The sequence below is a fragment of the Acomys minous genome (genome assembly GCF_964271855.1).
Source record: "Acomys minous genome assembly, chromosome: 13".
In the NCBI taxonomy this organism is placed as follows: Eukaryota; Metazoa; Chordata; class Mammalia; order Rodentia; family Muridae; genus Acomys; species Acomys minous.
In genome coordinates this window covers 111,875,806-111,892,575 of record NC_140495.1, presented here as the reverse complement: position 1 = coordinate 111,892,575, position 16,770 = coordinate 111,875,806, and the positions used below count along the sequence as shown (strand labels likewise).

The following is a 16,770-nucleotide window of genomic DNA, read 5'->3' as shown; positions in this document are numbered from 1 at the left end:
CTGCTATTTATAACCTGTTTGGAACTATGGGGCTTTCCAAGGGTTGGTGAGTGAGCGTGAGTCCCAGTGATCGTCAAGGTGCACGGCATAAATTCAGTCAAGGGCTGGCCCAGGCTGCTCTCCTGTCCACATTAGGTGTATTGATCATTTTGCACCAGTCAATGATGTTAAATTCAAGAGAGAAATACCTAAAGCCTGACTGTAAGTCTGAGGACTGCACCCAAAAGGGACACCACATCGGGAAAGGGGTCTTTAGTTATGTGACCCCAAAGGGTATGGTGGGGTTAAAAATCTAAGAGAAAGTTGGTCACCTTTCAGATCCTTTTTTTTTCCTAAAGGATTTTATTTATTTTGTGTATATGAGTTCCCTGCCTGCATGTACACCTGCAGGCCAGAAGAGGGCATCAGATTTCATGATAGATGGCTGTGAGCCGCTAAGTGGTTCCTGGGAATTGAACTCAGGACCTCTGGAAGAGCAGACAGTGCTCTTAACCACTGAGCCATCTCTCCAGCCCACTTCAGACCTTTTTAAAATTAGTTCTGTCAGGTTAATCTTCACCCTACAGTATTAAATAAAGCAGTCTTTTTATCCTTTATGTGATATGACGACCATTAAGGGGGGAAAAAGGCATGTGAGGGAGGATTGCCACCTCGGGGGTTGGAAAGGCCACACCAGGCAAAGACCTCGCATCAAGATCAGGACTGACAACGTTAAAATGAGTGACGGATGGAGAAATCTGATCACTGAGTGTCATGGAGTCTCTCCCAAGAACATCCCCAAAAAATGCTGGCGATGGCACAAATCTCTAGTGGATGTAAACATGTTTTTGTTTTGATCCCAAGCGTGGGACGTGAAGCAGACTTGTGTGAGGGTTTGTAGTGTTTTTCTGCTGAAAACAGACTTGTGAGAGAACAGGTGATGTTTGTGCACTGGAAGAGGAGCCGCCCCTTGTGGGGACATGGTCTTTGCCAACTGATAAACATCCTAGGAGGAGATATATATCGAAAACAAGCACGGGGCTTTTTGGTCTTGGCTGTTCATCGCTCCACTTCAAGACACTTCTAGAGAGAACCGCTCGGAGGCTCCAGCAAACGCTTGGAGGCTCAGGGTTGCAGCTGCTGCGGTTGCAGTCACCCTCACTGAACTGCTGGTCTGCTGTTTAACTGGTCTATTGGAATCCTGCGGACTACACCAGTGGAATCGCTCCAAGGAACTGAGACTAAAAAGGTCTACTTCTCCTGTTCCCATTAACCCCTTTTCTCTCCTGTCTAGGATAGGGGGGTTGGAAGGGAGATGTAAGCATGAAAGAACCCCAAATAAAGTAGGCGTGGAAACCTTCAAAGCCTACAGATCTCAGAAGAAATGGGAGCTAATGAATCTGAGCCCAGGGCTATAAGTCAGATGTTGAAGTTTTCCTCCTGAGATGGGACCACATTTCTATGTGATACCAAAATTTATTCAAACCGCGCTAAGAAAGCCACTGTTGATTCAGGTGGTGTGCGACTGGCAATCCAGTGTCACGTCGTCCAGCCTTGAACTTCTCCTCCCCCAAGAGATTTATCAGACTCTGCAAGACAAAGAAATGACAACACAGTTCACCTATTGTATAGCATGGTGAAAGGATGTTCAAGACCGGCTTTCTCTGTGTAGCCCTGGCCTGGCTGTCCTAGACTCACTCTGTAGACCAGGCTGGCCTGGAACTCACAGTGATCCGCCTGCCTCTGCCTCTGCCTCCCAAGTGCTGGGATTAGAGGCGTGCGCCACCACTGCCTGGCTTGACTTGATATGGGTTTTATTGTTGTTGTTTGTTGTTTTGGTTTTTCGAGACAGAGTTTCTCTGTGTAACTGCTCTAGCTGACCTGGAACTCGCTCTGTAGACCAGGCTGACCTGGAACTCACAGCGATCCATCGCCTGCCTCTGCCTCCCGAGTGCCGGGATCAGAGGCGTGCGCCACCACCGCTCAGCTTTGATATGGTTTTAAAGAGAGGAGAAAGGGGTACGTTTTCAGTTTACGAAGTCCTTCTCCTCTTGGAAAAGAGTATAGTCTAAATTTTAGAAACAAGACCAAGCAGAGAGACATTAGGTGACAGAGAAGGCAGAATGTGGGAAAAGGACACAGGAGTCATGGAAGAGAATATAAAGCTATTTACCACCCCCCACCCTCCCCTTACCCCCCTACCCCGGTTTCAGCTCTGTCATAGTTCTGCTTTCCTTGTGGTGTATCTGTGAAATTCAGCTTCCTGGGGGTTGAAGTGGCTGGTTTCCCTGACTGACCCTGACTTGCCACATCCTGCCTCAGCCTCCCCAGTGGCTCGTGCACAGATCTAGATCCGCCTTGCTCAGCAGGACTAATTCATTTATGAGCTCGTAGCTTCCCAGTCGTAAAATTGAACTTCCTGTCTGCCACCCAGCCACTGGGAAGCGAGCAACTTTGGCTCTGTTCAAGCCCTGTGCTCCCACTGAAGTGTTCTCCCTCACCCTGGGCTTGGAGCTTTGGGGCCCAAATGGTCACTGTCTAAGACTCAGAAACCCTGGAACAGAATAAACCCTTCCTTCTTTCAGGTGGTTTACTCCAGGCGTTTTATTATAGCAGCACAGAGGTGACTGAAACACACCTTTAAAGGTTTTGTCGTCACGTGCCGTGCCTGTAGTCCCTGAACTAGGGAAGCGGAGGCAGCTGACAATCATGAGATCCAGGGCATCCTGTGTCACAGAGTACGGCAACACTCTGTTGTGAAAGGCAACACTTTGTTGTGAAAGACACAGCACCTCCTAGTGGCCCAGACTGGCTCTGCTTCTGTCATGCTGGAGACAGATGTCTGGTATTTATACCGGGCCACTTAAAGCCATGGCTTCATATCAAGCGGATGGCTGCTTTTACCTAGCAACCTGGTGAAATATATTTTATTTATTTATCATATATAGTGTTTTTCTTGCATGTATGTCTGCGCACCAGAAGAGGGCGCCAGGTCTCATTGTACATGGTTATGAGCCACCATGTGGTTGCTGGGAATTGAACTCAGGACCTTTGGAAGAGCAGTCAGTGCTCTTAACCTCTTAACCTCTGAGCCATCCCTCCAGCCCCCAACCTGGTGAAATATTAACCACTCACCTGTGGCCTTGCTGAGCTAGCTCAGCTCCTTGGGTAGTGTGGCGCTCGAATGCTGTGGAATGCTGTTCGCTCGCACCTAAGGGCGGTTAGCCAGGTGTGGTGCTGCATGCTTGATGTCCCAGCTCTCAGAAAGTGAAGACTTGAGGACTCAAGGTCAGTCTCAGTTACACATCGGTTTGGAGGACAGTCTTTAACTACATTGTGGGGACCGAGAGACGGTTCAGTAGTTAAGGGCACTTTCTGCTCTGCAGAGCACACAGTGTGTGTGTGTGTGTGTGTGTGTGTGTGTGTGTGTGTGTGTGTCTGGGGAGGCCAGAAAAAGGAACTGGAGTTCCAGGCACTGTTGTGAGTGGCCCTGTGTGGGTGCTGGGAACCAGGTCCCGGTTCTCTGTGGGGGCAGCAAATACTCTTAACCACTGAACCATCTCTCCAGCCCTTTATGTGAAGTGTTTGACCTCCTGGATCGAGACTCGAGAAATGTTTTTATTTTACTGTCTGCTTGTATTGGATCCCAAGACAGGGGTCTCACTTTGCAGTCCTTGCTGGTCTGGAACTTTCTATGCAGAGCAGACTGGTGCTTCTCCTGCCCACACCTCCCATGCGCCACGATCGCAGGTGTACATCACCACATCCAGGGAGAATCTAGATGCCTTAAAAGTTCTTTCAGAAAATGTCCAGAGCTCGGGGTCCAGGAGGAGAGCTTGCTGGCAGGCCGAAGCGCTGCATTTCTTCTCTCACACTGCATAAAGCAGGCACTAAGGGAACTTCCTAAAAGCAACTTTCCAGAAGAAAGACACTTTCTTTTCTCTGTTCTTCGCACATTAGCAAAGGAAACCTCCAGGTTCCATCCATCAGGCGCGGCTACCCACACCCATGAACGGAGGCTGACGAGCTCGCTTTCTAGTGGGTGCCGGCTGCTTGCTCTGTGTAACTAGGGTAATCATGCTTAGTTTATTGTCTGAAGCAAGGTGAAGGAGAGATAAACATGTTTTTTGTTTAGATCACAAGTGGGGGATGAGAAAAAGACCTGTGAGAGAGCAGGTGATGTTTATCCCCTTAGAAGTCGAGCCACCGTGTGGGGGAGATTGGTTGTTAACCAGCTGAAAAACATCCTTAAACAAATTCTGAGAGGAAGTATAAATGTGAGCCCAAAACAGGAGGCGGGGCCTTTGGAGACTTGGGATAGTTTTGGCTGTTCATCGCTCCACTTCGAGACGCTCCTAGAGAGAACCGATCGAGGGAAGGCTTCAGGGCTCTGGGCTCTGGCTGAGGTTCTGGGTTCTGGTGGCTCCAGGTTCCAGCAGAAGAAATCCTGCTGATTACAGAATTCCCTGGAACTGATATCCTTATGGTTTCATTATCGTATTCTTTAATCTTCTTTTTCTATAGTTTAGGATAGTCGGGTTATAAGTGAGGTACTCTCAGTTAATACATTTATAATAAGATATATTTGCTAAGAAAATTGAGCCTACAGCAGGGTGGTTTGGGAAGGATGAATTATCAATATCTAACACAAGATCCCACAGTAAAGAAATGTGAGGACATCCTAGCCCACTTAGAAAACTGATGGCGGCGATTCTCAATCAGACGGAGCCTTTCTGTCCCCATCCCAGGACTTCACACGCTGCCTGGATGGAGTCAGGTTCGCTCTTTCTGCCCCTAGCACTTTTTTGCTGGAGCTTTTGTTTTGAGATCAGCTAGCCAATGGAAGTCCCCCCCACTTTACCTTCCCAAGTCCTGACATAACCAGCGGTAGACTCTACGCTTTGGCTTGCTGGAGATCTTTTCAAACGAATTATAGACACCGTAGAATTTCATCTTGGCATCTGGTCTATGGTCCTTACTGCCTCCTTGAAGGCTGGAAGCACAGCTCACTGTAAGGCGCTTGATACAGGTTTGAAACAATAGTCAGGCTGATGAAACGATCCAGTGGGCAAAGGCACTTGCTGCCGAGCCTGGCAACCTGGATTCAATCCAGGGGACCCAATTGCAGGTGGAACCTGATTGCAGGTGGAACCCGATTGCAGGTGGATCCAATAGCAAGTAGGACCAGACTGCAGGCAAGAACAGACCCCAGAAAGTTGTCCTCTGACTTCCACAGGTGAGCTATGCATACAGGGGCACCCCCCCATACAAATAAATAAATATAGCTTAAAAATAACTCAAAACATTATAAATAAAAACAAACTGATATAGTCTAACTAGGTTGGCGCTCCAGACTTGTAATTCCCATCACTCAGGAAGCTGAGGCAGGAGAATTACCACTTGTCAGAGGCCAATCTAGCCTACGTAGCAAATTCCAGGTAGGTCTGGGCTAAAGAACTCGAGCCTGCCAACCACTAAAACTAATCAGCTATAGTAATATACAGTAGTGCCGTTGAGTAGCCACTGCTGGCGGCATCTGAGGCTACTGACCCACAGTGTGGAGGGACTCTGTGTCCTTTGTTGCCCCTCGCTGAGGTTTTGGTAAGAATTAGTGCAGAAGCCAGGCGTGGTGGCATATGTCTTTAATCCCAGCATTCCGGAGGCAGAGGCAGGTGGATCTCTGTGAGTTCAAGGCCAGCCTGGTCTACAAAGAGAGTCCAGGACAGCCAAGGTTACACAGAGAAACCCAGTTTCTAAAAACCAAAGAAAGAAAGAAAAACGAGTATAATTTATTCCTCTTTTTTTATTAAGAAAGATCCATTAACCACAAAATACTGAAGGCATCCTTGCAGAAAAACTACGCAGCCTAACGCAACCCTGAGACACTGAGAGGCGGGGACTCCCTGGCCTGGTTCCTGAGCTCAACGGTGTTTAGTTGGAATGGGGGTCTCCTCAAAGTTTTCATCAAAGTGAGCAAAGCCAGGCCCAGGAAGGTGATCTCCTGTGTAAGCTCATCTACAGGAAACTCTAGAAAACACAGAGACAGGAAACAGGTCAGTGGTGGCTTGGAAACGGAGGGAAAGAGGGTGGGAGCCATGCACACTGTCCTGTGGTTTCATGGCTCTACATAGGACTCCGTTTAGCGAAGGCCTCAGGCTCTTGGTTTTTCCTTCTTTTCTCCCCCCCCTCCCACTTGCTTTTTTGATGCAGGTTTCAAGTAGTCTGGCTGGGCCTTGAACTTGCTCTGCAGCTGAGGATGGTCCTGGCTATAGACACACACACCTCCACGCCTGGCTAAAGCGCTTGCTTCCCGGTTCTGCAGTTCTATAGTTTATTACATGCCGACTGCCTCTCCGCAAAGCTTTTGTTGGCTTTGTGGAGCACATGAGTGTAACCCCAGCACGGAGGAGGCAGATGCAGGAGGATTGCCTCAAGTTCCAGGCTAGGTGAGGATATAGAGTTAAGACCCTGTCTCATAAAAAGAACATTTAAAGGATAGCCCAGGATAGCCCAGGAGCTAGAGAGACAGCAGGTGTCTCAGAATGTGGCGCTGCAGCTCTAGACCCAGGTCACAAGAATAAAGTTTTTCTTTTCAGCTAGAAGCAACAGGTCTGAAGGCTAACAGCCACAGCTCAGAGGTTAAGGAAGCACCAGGCAAACTGTTCAGGCCTGGGGCCGAAATACCTGGCTGTCCTGGAACTCACTGTGTAGACCAGGCTAGCCTCAAGCTCACATAGACCCACATGACTCTGCATCCTGAAGAAGCTTTATTTAGACTTAAGGCTTTTTCCTTTTCTTTGCATCATTTATACAACAGCTGCCCATAGTGCGGAAGGAGTGGGTGTTTACTTCCTTCTGTGAGGTTTATGACAGAAGCTGCTGTTGTCCCTGGTAATTCTCCTTTCTTTCCCTCCTTCTCCTCTTCCTTCCTTGATGAGAAAAGGCCTCAAGTAGCCCGAGCTGGCCTTACACTCACAATGTAGCTAAGGCTGCCCATAAACTCCTGATCCATCTGTCTGCACTCCATCACGCCTGCTCCTACGGTTCCTGCGAGCTCAGGAGCCCAGCCATCCAGGCTGGGCTCAGCTCAGCCTCCACTGAGGTTCCTCGCTGAGGAATCTGAGCCCTGCCGCCTCCCAAATCTTCACCAGGCAACCAGTGAGTTCGCTCAGTGTCTCTGCATCATCCACACTTCTCTGCTTAGGCTGGAGGCAGGGCTGTTATTTGATTATTTGATGTGGTGGCTAGCAATATGCACTGCTTTCTGGAATCCTCTTCAGGATGACCCACACGGTGCACAAGGTAAACAAAGTCTCTGCGTACATGCAGTTTGAGACCCAAACAACACACACACACACACACACACACATACACACACACACACACACACACACACACTTTAAGGCCAAAGACTCCGGCACCAGATCAAGTTCATGGCACTTGTGTGCTGTTTCTGCTTGGGTGAGTTTTTTGCAAAGCCTGCTAGCTCTCAAGCAGATGGGCCCTGACAGCTTGCCTCACCACAGAAGCCTCCTCCCGGCCCCCTCCTGCTAGGCTGCCAGGGTCCTCTCTTCCCTCAGGGGATTAACTCTTAGTGTTCAGAAAGTGACTATGACCGCCAGAGATGCCCACTTTCTGTCTAGGGTGGTCCCTTTCCCACCCTGGAAAGGGAGGAGAAAGCTGAGCATCAGGAGTTTGAGGCATCCCTGAATGCACAGCAAATTTAAGCCAGTCCCACCCACATAAGACTTTTAAAAAAGAAAAAGAAAAAAAGCCGGGTGAGTAGGTTATTCATCACTGTAATCCCAGCATTCAGGAGGCTCAGGAAAAAGGATTTACCTCAAATTGTAGGCCAGTCCAGGACAAAGAGTAAGACCCTGTTTGCAAAACCCAGAGAGATAAATGTACCTCAAAACAGAAACCTCCTTGCGATCCGTGACACCCCTACCTCTAAGTCACTTTCTCTCCCACGTATTTATCTGACCCTGCACAGCTCAGCTCTGTTGTTTTAAAGGCCCCTGGGCCCACCCAGCCAGACAAATGATTGGAGGAAAGTAAGTGGCTCAGGAAAGTGTTCTTTGAGACTTGTCAGCCCCCCACCCTCACTGCGGGGACATGTCAGCCTCTCACCCTCACTACAAGGACATGTCAGCACACACACACACACACACACACACACACACACACACACACACACCCCTCCTCCCCCGGCCCTCACTGCAGAGACATGTCAGCAACCCTTTGGTCCTCACTGCAGGGACATGGGGTGTCTGCAGGGCACTTCTGGAAACGTCTGTAGGGATGTGATGTTTGTATCTGAGGCATCTGCTCAATGTCTGGGGGTGAGTCTACGTATGTGGAGCAGGGAGAAAAACCCCACTATGACCCGATGACATCAAGCTAAGTCAGAACCTTCCAGCATTTTTGTTTAAGTGTCCTCTTAAGTTTGCAGCCACAGCTTTGTTGTTGTTGTTTTTCCAGACAAGATTTCTCTGTGTAGCCCTGGCTGTCCTGGAAAGACTGGGTCTGTAGACCTCTTAACACAACCTGGAACTCACCGGGAGGTGGTGGTGCACGCTTTTAATCCCAGCACTTGGGAGGCAGAGGCAGGAGGATTGCTGTGAGTTCGAGGCCAGCCTGGTGTACAAAGTGAGTCCAGGATAGCCAAGGCTACACAGAGAAACCTTGTCTTGGGGTGGGGCGAGGGGAAGTCCTGTCCTTCAAAAATGTGACATATTGCTATTGCTGGGCCTGAGGCTCCTTTGCCTAACATACACAAAGCCCTTGTTTGTGTCCCCAGCATAATACAAAGCAGGCATTATGTGCATGCTTACGCTCAGGAGACGGAGGCAGGAGGATCAAAGTCATCTTTAGCTACATAACAATATGGAGGTCAGCCTGGGATATAGGAGGTACTGTCTTACCGAAAGAAAAAAAAAAAGTATGCACATTTATTTGGGAAAAATTTCAGATAGCCCACGTTGATTTTGTTGTTGTTGTTGTTGTTGTTTTGAGAAAGAGCCCTCCCCCCCCCAAAAAAAAAAGACCAGATGTTGTGGTACACCCCTTTAAATCCTAGCTCTCAGGAGGCAGAGGCAGGCCTCCCTGAGTTCCAGGACAGGCAGGCTTATGTAGAGAGTCCCTGTCTGAGGGCAAAGTAGGGGTGGAGTGGGGAGGGAGAAAGGGAAAGGAGAGGCACTGTGTAGCCCTGGCTGTCCTGGAACTTCCTGTATAGACATGGCTGGCCTGTAAGTCATAGCGATCCATGGTTAAAGGTGGGTGCACTACCGTGCCTGTCCCAGACCATGCTGGAGTCTGAACCCAGGGCCGTTCATGCTAGGCAAGTCCTGTGCCAACTGAGGCACATCCCAGCCCCTTCCCTCATTTTAATTCTTGAGTCCATCCTTTAATTTGCCTTGGCATTTCCACCTTCTCCGCTCTGCCCCAGGCTCCAAGTTTCTTGAGCTTGGTCTTGAGGTATGTGAGGGGTTGGGGCCGGCTCTGAGCTTCCCCAGGGATCCCAGCACAAGATTCCGCTGGAGTCTCCTGGGGCCCAGGTTTACGTTAGTCCTGCAGGGAGGAAAACAGGGACATATGGGCAGACACAGTCGGGGGAAGAGTCGTTTTCATGAACCTGACTGAAGCCATTTTTATCATGTCTGCAAAAATCAGCTAGGTATGCACTCTGAGTGCCCTAGACAGCAATAAAACCCAAACAGGGTAGCAGTCAACACAAACAAAAAGGCAACTTGAGAATTCATGCCAGCTTGAGGTGATGAACGGTGTTTGTTTTTCTGAAATGAAGTTGCTGCTGCAACATGAGCTCCGCGCGGCGTGGGCGTGAGGTTCTTCTTAACTTGGCACTGCTTTCCTCCGTGTGCCCAGCAATGACTCAGTTCTTCCCTGGCTCGGGTCTATCCAGACTGCCAAGAAATATGTTAGCACTGGCCCTGTGGCTTTCACTCGGTGTGAAAGCAACCGAGGTGTTGGGGCTGTGAAGGGACAGACGGCATCACGAGTCAGGTGCTCACCTGCAGGCGGTGCCTTTTTTATACACGACCCAAACATGCTTCTGTAATCTTCAAAGCTTCTGAGAAAACAAAAACACGGAGTGTGAACAGTTTTCACACAGACTCACAGATGTCTCACGGGCCTTGGCTGGGAAATCTCGACCTTGACTCCCAGTGTGGCCATAAGCTAATTATTTGCCACCTTAAAAGAAATGTTATTTTAAGTCTTTTGTTTATTATAATTACTGTTAGCAGTAGTGTTTTGGGGTTTTGAGACAGGTTCTCACTACGTAGGGCTGCCGCCTAGCCTGGAGCTCTCCCGTAGAGCAGGCTGGCCTAAACCTCACAGAGGCCCTTTGTCGCTGCCTTCCAAGGACTGGAATTAAAAGGCATATATGAGAACACCCAGCTAAATTTATTTTTATTTTATGCATATGAGTCTTGGATTTGCATGTATGTTAAGTGCACCATGTGTTTGCAGGGCCTGTGGAGGCCGGAAGAGGGTGTCGGATTCCCTGGAACTGGAGGTACAGATGGTTGTGAGCCTGTAGTTGTTGGCAGCTGAACCCGGGTTCTCTGCAAGAGCAGCCAGTGCCCTTGACCACTGAGCCATCTTCCAGTCCCTCCCTGGCCATTTTCAGATCTCTGTTCATTCTCTCTTGCTAGTGTTCTTCCTGAGAGATGAAGGAAAGAGCTGCAGGTAGCATTCTTTCCAAAGACGTCTTTTTTTTTTTTTAAGTTATGTGTATGAGTTTGTGTGAGTGCCACGGAGGCCAGAGGAGGGTGCTGGATCTCTTGGAACTGGAATTATAGGTATTTGTGAATTGCCCAACATGGGCCTAAGAACCAAACTCAGGTTTTCTGGAAGAGCAACATCTGCAGCTAGCTGCTGAGCCATCTCTCCAGCACCACCTCCAGCCTTTGAGGCAGGATCTCCTCTCCAGGATGGTCTCAAACTTATTGTGGGGCTGGGACGACAGCTCAGTGGTTAAGTGGTTGTCCCCAAGTGTGAGGGCTTCCAATATCCAGGGCCCGCATAAACACCAGGTGTTTGCCGTGGTCTGTCCGTAATCCCAGCTTTGGAGGCAGAGAGAGTGGAGTCACAGAACAAGCTCACTCCTAGAGCTTACTTGGTAACTTAGGTAGGACTTGAACTTTTGATCCTGGCTCCCAAGCAGCTGGGATCACAGTGCCTGCACTGTCTGTCTGTCTATCTGTCTGCTTGCCTGCCTAGATTCCCTCTAGGTTCTCTGCAGTGATGAGATTACAGGCCTGCACCACCATGCCTGCTGAGAGTGAGCATACTTTAAAATTCTCCATCATGGTAGAGCAATGGTGGTACACTGGGGAGGCAAAGGCAGGCAGGTGCCTTCGAGTCTAGGCCAGCCTGGCCTACATATGGAGTTCCAGGACAGCCAGGGCTACATAGAAAGATCCTGTCTCAAAAAACAAAACAAAACACACACACACACACACACACACACACACACACACACACACACACACACACACACACACAGAACTGCTGTGCAGATCAAACTGAGAAAGTCTGGAAAGCCTGGCACATCACAGGCTAAGGGCCCCTCAGTCAGTGACAGCAGAAAAAGTGACCTTTTTGTTTTGGAGAACTAATGTCAACAGCCTGGTGTCCCGCCCCACCCCCCAGCGCTGACATTCATCCGCTCTGACCGGTATTTGTGGCTTTGGGCTACTCCCCACCCTCCCTGCTCTGCCAGCTTCTCCACCCCACCCCCACCCCCAGGCCTTTCAGCGCCCCCCAGTGGCTTTCTTGTTCATTGCTGCCTCTGGGAAATCCAAGGAAGACAGATGACAGAACTACTTCTATAAGGTTTACCAAGTGACCAGAACTCACGCACAGGGCTCAGGAGTGCGTGCAGGGCGCCACGTATATCCCCCACCCCTATCTTGGAAAAGTGCGGTGGAAGAATCCAGAAGCTCTGGGCGGGAGGTGTCAACTTGCCTTGGATTCGGGGCAAGTTCTAACATCTCTGGACCTGGTGGTGGTTTCTGTGAAGAATCTGCCACCACCCTCCTCCCGGGGTTGGAGGAGACAACACACGACAGAGATGTCCGGGGAAGAGATCTACTACAGGTGTTGCTTTTTTTTTTTTCCGAGGCAGGGTTTCTCTGTGTAGCCTTGCCTGTCCTGCGCTTGATTTGTAGACCAGCCTGGCCTCACGTAAAAGCAGAACTAGATCCAGCTGCAAATCTTTTGTTGTTGTTGTTGTTTGTTTTTCGAGACAGGGTTTCTCTGTGCAGCCTTGGCCATCCTGGACTCACTTTGTAGACGAGGCTGACTCGAACTCACAGTGATCCGCCTGCCTCTGCCTCCCGAGTGCTGGGATTAAAGGCGTGCGCCACCACGCTCGGCGCAGCTGCAAATCTTAACCTCACCTAGATCTCCTCAGTCTCTTCCCACCCCACTCAGGAGTCTCATGGCCCCCACAGCTGCGTCTACTGCACATGGAGCCCGCCGTCTGTGACCACAGACTCTCCCTCTGTGGGGAAGGAAGCACTTGAAGAGAGTGCGGTCCTCGGAGCTCTGTCAGAGCCCTGCCCCGTGCAAAGTCTTAATAACTCTGTGAAATGGATTAGGAGGCGGGGCTGGGAGATCCCAGTGGTGGCGCAGGAAAAAGCCACAAGGAAAGCGCCGAGGCTAGTGGAGTTACCACCCACCCACACTCCTGGGCGCCTCATCCTAGTGGGAGGGGCCTGGACCGTGGAAGACGCAGCCAAGGGGGGGGGGCAGATGGAATGGGGGGGCGTCAACATTTCTGTCCTTTCAGAGGGCCGAGCTTGGCTTCCTCCCATGTGCTGACCCAGTCCCATCAATGTCCTTTGGCTTTGGGGTTCAGGATTTTCAAACCACAGACTGGAGAGAGCCCTCTGAAGATGCTGTTTTCACTGAACAGGTGACAGGTGACAGCGTCAGAAAACTAAACTGAACTGAAGCCTTTTGGCCTGAGGTGCGTCTGCGGGGCCATTTGCCGCCGCCGCAGCTGGCGGAGAGCGCTCGCTGTTTCATACTTCAGAAACGGCCCGTCAAGAGACTGGGCTTCGTCTCAGGGGAACAAAACCAAAGTCCCGGGAAAGGGTGTGTGTGCATTGTTGGGGACTCAGAAGGAGGGCCCCCAAAGGCAGCCCTCTGCCCCCAAACCCTCTTCTTCTAGCTTCAGTCCTCGCGGCCCGCTTTGTCCTCCTTGTCTGCGGCTAGCAAACGCTGCTTTCCACCGGGCCTCCTCCGCAGCGGCCTTTGTCTAGGGGTCTCTTTGTCTAGGAGACCCCTTTGGTCCAGTTTCACAGTTCTCAGCCTCCCCTCTCTTTCTCTGGGTTAGGCTGTCCCCTCCCTCTCTGCGGGGGCTGAGAGGCTCGGTGAGGGGGAAGCAGAGCCGGGTTGCCATGGTCACCTTGAAGCCAGCCGCAGCTGGCCAGGGCAGCTGCTCTTGGGCCCCTGAGGCTGGAGCTTGGACAAAGCCTGGAGGCTTCCTCGGCCTCAGACCTGGATCCCCAAAGGCCTGGGCCCAGGGAGACTGAAGCTGAGAAGAGCCTGGAGGTGAGCAGAAGGCAGTCAGAGCTCACCTGGGAGTGGAGGGGCAGGCCTGGGGGGGGGGGCGGGGAGCAGGGAGCGCGCGCGCAGGGGTGGGGTGGGGGCGGGCAGGGGGTGGTCGCTGCCTTTGTGGGGAGGGACCAAGTAGGCCTGGCTGGAAGTGTGGTGGGAAGGGAGGATGGAGGCTCTGTGTGGAAACAGGTAGACCAGCTAGAGGGCGGGGCCTTGGTGGTCTACAGGCTGGAGACAGGTTTAACTCTATCTCCGGGCCTTCCAGGCTGTCTTGGAGGTTCCCTTCCTTTCTAAGCTTGCCCCCGACCCCCCCCCCGTGTCTTTTTTTTTTCTTTTTCTTTCAAACTCCACGCCTGCTCTCTACCTTCCTGCCTCATATCTGGATTGCATTCCAACCTCCTCTCCCTCTGTTTTCTTTATTCCAGTTTATTCCAGTTTGCTTTTCCTTCTGTTCCGATCTGCCCTCCCGCACCCGGACTCCCCTCTTATCCAGAGTCCCTCTGTCTCCCATCCCTACAGTGGTCCCCTGTCTGCACTCCAGTTGTGTGCAGTGCCCGCCCCCCCCCCAGGTTCTGTCCCCATCGTCCCCATGTGACCATCAGCCTCTGTCCCGGGACTCTTGGTCCCCTGGTCCTTCATCCCTTCAGGTTCCCTCCCCTACACTAGCGGCGCAGCTAGTCTGTCTCACTTTTTCTGTTTCCAGGCTTTTGCCATCTCTTCCTTTGCCACGATACCCCAGGCCTTGTTTCCCCATGTGAACTCAATGGCTTTAAAGTATGACCTATGGCTGGGGTCTTTTCCAGCTCCCCCCCAACCCCCCGCCAGAAGCTCCCCATTCTCCCCAGCTGCTGACCCGACCTGCTCCCCAGAGGCAGCTGCAACTCAGGGCAGTGTGTGTTGGGGGCAGTGAGGGTGGGTCCATCTGGTCTACCTAACTCAGTGGTTCTGTCCTGCTTCCCTGCAGAGGCCGGGTGGTCTGCAGGCCTGGGGCTGAGCCCCTGTTTCTCCTACGGGCCTCTCTTCACATTTTCCCCCAGCTGGGCTTGCGGAAAAAGTCAGTCCAGCATGGGAGAGTGTGCATGAGGGCCTCTAGGGTACAGTGGAGGCCTCTGGCGTTGTGACTGGCGGGGGAGAGGGGCGGTGGGCTCCCTGGGATTTCCCTCTCTGGCCCCTGGGAATCTGGGCTCCAAGCAGCACATTCCAGGCGGCTCCAGCTCCTTTTCTGCAGTCACTTGACTCCGTTGAGCCCCAGCCCGGCGTCCCTCCTACTCCTCCAGGCCTGGTCTGGGGCGAGGTGGGCATCACCGATTAGGAATTTTTCCCGGGAGAGTGAGGAAGGGGCTGAGGCTTGGAGACTCTGGTTTCCTCCACACCTCCCATGGACCCATCACTGGTCAGGGAGGGTCGGGGGCGTGGAATGTCCCACAGGGTATGAGGAGGAGATTTCAGCTTTGCTTTTCCTGTCCGGTGCTTCCCCCAGAGCGTCCCTCCTAGGAGGAGGGGCTGTCACCAGCACAGGTGAGATTACCTGGAAACCTTGCCCCACCCCCAAGCAGGCTCCACACCCCGCCCTGCCTCTGCGGGGCCCAGCTTTCCTATGGCTGTCTGCAGAGCGGTAGGTGATTTGGGGAGGGGGTTGGAGTGGTCCCTAAGAGCTCCGGAGGCCATTCTCCCAGTGACCATGGGGGCGGTTCTCATGTCCGTCATCAGCTGGAGGGGCCCTGGGTTTGTAAACTGGAGACCCAGCCTGCCTTGGCCTCCTCCTAGGAGCAGCTTACCTTCCTGGTGGTTTTTTGTGTACTTGTCTGGTTTGGACTTTGTGTTTCTCTTGAGACTGTTTGGAAATGCTTTTGGGTGTGTGAGTTTTCAATCAGTTGGAAAGCGCAACAGGGTGGTAAGACCGGCAAGGTCGCCGGAGACTTTACTGTGACCTGACATTGTCTGGGTACTTGGCAGGTACAGGGGTGTGGACAGGGTAGGACTGACAGACAGGTGGCGTTGGACGGGTAGGAACACCTCCCACCCAAGCCCTGCCGCCGTTCCTCCCTGCCCCCATCTCTCCCTCTCACTTCATTGTTTCCTTGCGTCCCCGGGTCTTGTGTTCCCAGCTTTTTGGACAGCGTCTGATTTCCAGGGTGCCTCTCTATCTCCCTCCGCCACCCCCACCCGGTCTTGGCTTCGTTTTGCGCCTCTCCTTGCCAGAAACCAGACTCGGCTGCGGCTCCCACCAGGGACCGAGCTGGCTGTGACTGAGGGAGGCTTGCCTGGGGGACCCAGAACTTCGGGGGGGAGGGGGTTGGACCTCAGGGCTCCTGAGAGGACAAGAGGGAGCTGCAGAGCTGAGGAGAGGTTCTGGAAGAAGTTGGCAGAGAGAAGTGGAGACTAAAAGTGGTCGCCTCTCAGGCTCGGGGTAATCTAGCTTGGGAGCCTGAGGGGTGGGTGGGTAGCAAAGAACGAAAACCAAGATGGTCTAACTAGGTAGGTGAGCCCGTCTCGCTCCCCCCAGCCGGGCTCCGGCTCTCGCTCCGGAGCTGGGCTTGTTAGAACCTGCTCCTTCCTGCACGCCCTGGGGCTGCTTCTCCCAGCGTCTCTCCCTCTCACTCCAGGAACCATGCCCAGAAAAAGGGGAGGAGGGAATGCGCCATCTCCGTGCGGGCCGCCGCGTGGAGGGCCCTGGCCAGGCTGCAGCCGGGTCCGTGCTGGTGATGCTGTGCCCCAGCATCCGGCGGCGGGGGATGGGCGTGAGGATCACCTAGGGGAAGGCTGAGCTTTGGGGGGCACTTGCGGGGCAGGCACCGCGCTGGGAGAGGAGCGAGGGGCGGCGCCGGGCGTGGGAGCGCGGGCGCCGGGGCGGGAGGACGGGAGGGGACTGGCGCGAGGAGGCGGCGCCAGGGCGCGATCCGGCCCGGCGCTGGCTTCTCTCCCCGGAACAGGCCCCCGACAGCTGCTCGCGGGAGCCGCCTCCCGACACCCGAGCCCCGCCGGCGCCTGCGCTCCCCTCCCGCGCCCCGCCGCGGAGGAGGCCCCAAGCCGGGGCCGGACGCACGGGTCGGCCCCGGAGAGCGCGGAGAGGTAGGAAGCGAGGTGGGGATGCGCAAGAGGCAGGGGTCGCGGGTTGGGGAGCCCCAGCTCTGGCCCGTCGCCTCGGGGTTTCCATTCCCCATTCGAAACAGAAGGCCCTGACTTTCCGAATAAGTATTT

The 16,770-nt window shown here is 52.7% G+C and overlaps 1 protein-coding gene across 6 annotated transcripts in view; it reads left to right on the top strand.

Annotated features, from left to right (window-relative positions):
* Positions 1–3,223: 3,223 nt before the first annotated feature.
* DDR1 (discoidin domain receptor tyrosine kinase 1) overlaps positions 3,224–16,770 on the top strand; it is a 31,780-nt gene continuing 18,233 nt past the window's right edge. Inside the window, exon 1 of one of the 6 annotated variants that reach the window (XM_084753817.1) lies at positions 3,224–3,246. Coding sequence is in view for 1 of the 6 variants with exons in the window: in XM_084753811.1 (XP_084609937.1) it covers positions 15,167–15,184 (18 nt within the window). In the remaining 5 variants the exon portion in view is untranslated. Of the gene's footprint in view, positions 3,247–13,445; positions 13,564–15,102; positions 15,185–16,391; positions 16,642–16,770 lie in introns of those variants that run through there. The other 5 variants (XM_084753815.1, XM_084753811.1, XM_084753818.1 and 2 more) reach the window with 5 other exon arrangements.